Source organism: Montipora capricornis, chromosome 3 (genome assembly GCF_036669925.1).
Source record: "Montipora capricornis isolate CH-2021 chromosome 3, ASM3666992v2, whole genome shotgun sequence".
Taxonomy (NCBI): Eukaryota; Metazoa; Cnidaria; class Anthozoa; order Scleractinia; family Acroporidae; genus Montipora; species Montipora capricornis.
In genome coordinates this window covers 13,678,591-13,683,590 of record NC_090885.1, presented here as the reverse complement: position 1 = coordinate 13,683,590, position 5,000 = coordinate 13,678,591, and the positions used below count along the sequence as shown (strand labels likewise).

Sequence of the window (5,000 nt, the reverse complement as noted above, 5' to 3'; positions counted from 1 at the left end):
CATGAATTGTCAAGTGTACATCATTAAAAAGCCTGTAATTTTGGTTAATGATCCGCGTTATATCTGTCCGGTACATATAACGAGCTGTACTCGCGTCCAATGTTTGGTAAAATATTTTTGACATCTTGGTTTCGGATTTGTTGGAATAATTTGTTTATCATAAAGTTCAATCTTCCTTGCAAATTTGTTGGAGATGGACAAATGAAGAGATAACCTTAGATATGACCCTTGGAATAAAAAAGCATCACACGTGTTGGCAGGGGATCAGGAGCCAAAACTGCCGTAATTAACGAAATTAACACAGTTCCGAGTAAAATCTTTAAACTTTTCATAGTCTCGTCAAATTTGAATAGTGAATAGGGATTTTTTTTTATACTGAATTGGATGATGCTATTGCCGTCATGATAGCTTAACCTAGCGCCTGAGAAAGCCGCTGATAAAGTTGTAAACATTGCCGGTAACGTCATTTCGATAGCTTTTAAGGAAATCGCGATTCATGCTGTATCGTAAACAAACTAGATTCACATGAGCGCAGAGCCCTTGAAAATTTGTGTGGCTAATATGCTTTGAACGCGAGATATGGGCTCCGGAAGCCACTGATGTTGTAACATAAATAATTGTTTTTAATCACTTTTGCATCATTGAAGTACAACGTTTGACGATTGTTTCTGATTCTCCTAAATAAATACATTTCACTCGACTCTGAAATTTACTAAGTTAGTAAAATTGTGAACTTTAAAGTTCTTGGGGTGTTCACTGCATTGTAGGTGATCTGTGGCACTCCATACAAAAAAAACAGCAATCGGCGTGAACCATTGATCGGTGAATCGATCTATTTAGCGTGTATTAAGCTAAAGAGATGGTGAAGAGAACAAACGAAACCTAAATTGAATTACAGTGAAAAATTACCTCAAAGGTCATTTTGTTTGCTGTGAACTTGCCATTGCAAAACAGGGTGTCAAATAATAGTTTAGTACTTCAAAATGTATTTTTATTTTAATTACACTAAAAATTATGTCGGAAGCCATTTTGTTTCCTGTGAAGCCATCATTGCATTTTATTGACAATTTTGTACTCCAATACTGTATTTAGTATTGTGCAGTAGGAAAATTAAACATCAGCAACTTGAGAATGGGTGTGACAAGTGAACAGCTCAACACCCTAGTTTCCAGCACCTCCTATTCTACCTAGTGGCTTATTTACCACATTTAGGTATTGCGTACCTATTTTTAATAATTACGAATACTCCATTGATCTACCGGTAATCGTTGTCTGACCAACAGGAAATGCAGGCCCCACAGGAAATGCAGATTTCCTGGAATCAATTACCAAGCCTGTCATGATTCAGCCCCAGACCTTCACAGATAACATGTTCGACCCAACCTCCAGAGAGGTGATGAATAGCATTGCCACTGTGCACCTGACTGGGGAAGGCCTACAGCAAAAACTGCGGCAAAAGGCAAACATGCTTCAACAATCAGTTTTTAAACAGATTGATGATCAGGTTGGTCGTTAACTCCGGTTTCAATAACTCGTGCTCAGCGAAACAAAAAAAAAAAGGCAACTGCACAAGTCCTGAAAGTTGTGACATGTCGCCTTTAATAGTAGCCATTTCATACTGAGAATTTCTGTCTCAATTGTCTTTTCAGCATCGTCTGATTCGAGAGTAACGCTATTGATAAAGCTACCTCATATCGAGGTATTCAAATGGGATGCATTGATTTTGATAACGATATATCGTTTTCGTTCAGGGCGACTTGTTTTACTCTTCGCCACAACAGATTCATCGAATCCCTGCAGTTGGCGTCACAAAATTGTCCAATTTTGTTCAACTTTGTGTGATTGTAATCCGAATTTCGTAAAGTGAAACTTGTACGTTTTAGCTAGAAATGCAAGATTGAAAAAGCTAAAGCATTTGCGCTTTCGACTGGTTGAATTGAAAAAAAGCAAGGTTTTTTTAAGAAAAGAGCACGGTAGAATTGACCTCTTTGGCTTGTACGTTTTGTTTTCCTATTTCATAATAGGCAATGTTCTCAAAGGAATTCTCCTTTTGTCTTTTCATGTTATTCGTACATATGCACGTGCATAAGACGCCATTTGAGAGAAACTGTTCTCTGGAATAACATCGCGTGGTCTGAGTTGGAAAACAACACTTACAAGCTAAAGAGGTCAATTTACATCTTACGGTGTATACTGAACTGAAGCTTTCGTAACGTACTTGAAATGAATAAACAACTAACGCGAGCAAATTGGTAAGATTCTCACTGGAAGCTGAGTTACTTTATAATAACAATATTTTTATTTTTTCCTGCACCCTTCTGTAAAAGCCAATTTATAAACCATTATAAATTAAAGTTAATGTGACAACCATGACCTCTGCGAGGGAAATGCATTTGAGCCCAGGCTTTCTCTGTTACAGAGCAACCTTGTTTCACGTGAACGTCACACCATGCACCTCATCCAATCCCATTCTAGGCGCTTGTTATCATGGATTGGGAACAGTAACGTCCTATTTCTCTTTATTTAGGGAAACAATATGAGTTACAAAGACCTTTTGGCAGGACTCACTTACGAAGGGGAAAGTCTCCAGTCCTGGAACAATTTTACTGTAATGAACTACACTCATTTGCAGTTCTGTGATGAAAATGGGAACACACATAGTCAGCGCAGTAGTGGAATTTGTCTTCAGACGAATAAAAGACTCCTCTTCTTGTCTGCACAGTACACTAATGGTAAGGCCGCTTGACTTATTGACCATTGCCTCTATTCTTCACATAACCCTAATAGTATAAACAAATAAATAAAAACTTACGCAATTTAGCGAAACGTGAATTCATCTTCAGATTAAGGAAAATACTATTGTTTCTTCCCTACTTAAAACTGGGGTGCTACTGAATCAACTTCACGATTATCGAGAAGAACTCGGAGCGAAGACTAAGGCGATCAGTGTGACAAACGGCAGCAAATTTGAAAGTTTTCAACGATCAGTTATCAGCAACTCACGATCGCAATTCGCTTTTGTTGCAAACGTTTTTGGTGCCTCGTGTCCTCAAAAAATAGTCCATGGTCATTTTAAGATTAATAAGGAAAGCCTCGTGTTCATCATCATGTTATTTCCAATTTTGTTTCATCATCATGTTATTTCCAATTTGTTTCTCGAAAACCTTCTGTAGGCACAGCGGAGAGAAATGCTGACGAAAGCAACATAGTCAGAATTAATCTACCATTCAAAGATAAGGTTTCAGATAATTCTGTTCGGAGGCAGTTGCGTGATCTCAGTAATAATATTGGCCAAGCTTTACAGCCAGTTTTTGTAAGCAAGAAATAAGAACAAGACCTAAAACCTAAGGAAGCCAAGCCGTCAATTGTTAATCAGCGATGCGTTGTTTATCATTTTGTATGTGATCTGTGGATTTTCTCGAAACTTTCCTTCTTTTGGCTTTCCTTCGGTTCTCTTTCTGAGAACGCTTTTTGGTTTTTGCATTCACATAGGGGGCATCCTGGAACATATTTGATGTCTTCTCGAACTTTTCCGTTAGGCTTCAGTTCTACTATTTCTATCACCCTTTCTTTAACTTTTATAACTTTGCCAATAAAGTTTTCAACAAATGTTTTTGGGTGATTGTGCCCTGGAAGCAGTTTCCCTGCTTTGGAGAAATTAGTAGGAAGATGTTTTTTTGCCTCTTCCTCCTGCTTCTGGATGGACGTCTTGAACCATTTTCGAGTTGTTTTGCAATATAGGTAGGTCAGAGCGTGTAAATACTTGATCTTCACTGAAATATTGGCCTGCAACAGCGGGATTGTTAGGGTCCATAACAACATCAATTGTCTTCTCAAGCCTCTCAAGCCCACATTCTGCATCATGCCTTCCCTGGTCATGAAACCGTTTAACAAACTCACGTGCGTTCTTAAAGAATGGGTACATTGACTCATAAAACAAAGGTAAAATGTTGTTCATAAATCTGGCACGTTTTGTTGTCGCATTTGGGATCCACCCTAGTTTTTTCTTCTCCCACGGAGTTTTTTCATCTGGTTCAAAGCGGTTGAAAGTGACTGAGCCAACACGAAAAACACGGCGGCTATCAATTGATGTGTGTACTGTTGCCTTTGTGTTAGTGGTGGTTTTTCTTGGCTGTAACGATTCCTCTCTCTTGCGAAAAAATCGCTTTCTCTGTTTATATTATAAAAACAAAAGAAAACTATGAGAAGCTTAAGAGTATGCTCAAAAGCCGGGTTAAAAGCAGCTAAAGAAAGCATGGAAATCTATCCCCGTAGAAACGGCCAGAAATTGTTTAGCAATTTTTACCAAATTCCTTTAAATCGTGTTCATCGAGATCTTGAAAGTGTTCATTTTTTGTCACTCCAGCTGCTATGAATTTAGCCTTGAGTAAAAGCAGATCACTCAGGCGTAGAAACTCGGAAATCTCTCTGAATATTCATCACCTTCGCAACTTGAACCGTGACGCGAGTGGTCCGCCATTTTTCTTTTGGGGAGAATGGTGTCTAGTGACCACAGGAAACCCATAGATCCCTCTATAAATGAAAGATGGTGACTCGCAACGCTAAATCGACTGAACTTGAAAAAGAGGAAAGGCGGCTTGAAAATCAATCATTTTGAGAAAAGAGAAGTGAATTACGCAATCTAACGTCTGTGGGAGAATCTTTTAAAAAATCATTGCAAACTTGTGATGTGAAGAACAACCTTGACAAACTCGAAGGCTTGCTAAAAATGTCAAATAATACAAAGTTGTCAAAAGTTTTGCAAGGACTTGTGTATATACTGAGGCAACTTCTGGCTTCAAGTTTTGACGGAGAGAACTGCATTGGTTTTCTGCCTTTTGATGATGCATATGATTTGTTTTGCGGTTTCATGGACGCGAAACCAGACAAGGCGTATTTTCGTGATCACGTCCTTGACAAAGATCATGGCCTATGTGTTTAATGATAGCAACTTTTTGTAAAAAAAACCATGTAATTCTGCAGAATGAAACGACGGATAT

At 38.4% G+C, this 5,000-nt stretch overlaps 1 protein-coding gene across 1 annotated transcript in view; it reads left to right on the top strand.

Annotated features, from left to right (window-relative positions):
• The window catches only part of LOC138042299 (uncharacterized), a 45,263-nt gene that overhangs the window by 21,567 nt on the left and 18,696 nt on the right, over positions 1-5,000 (top strand). Inside the window, exons 2-3 of the mRNA XM_068888148.1 lie at positions 1,284-1,504; positions 2,528-2,732. Of these exons, the coding sequence (XP_068744249.1) occupies positions 1,284-1,504; positions 2,528-2,732 (426 nt within the window). The remainder of the gene's footprint in view (positions 1-1,283; positions 1,505-2,527; positions 2,733-5,000) is intronic.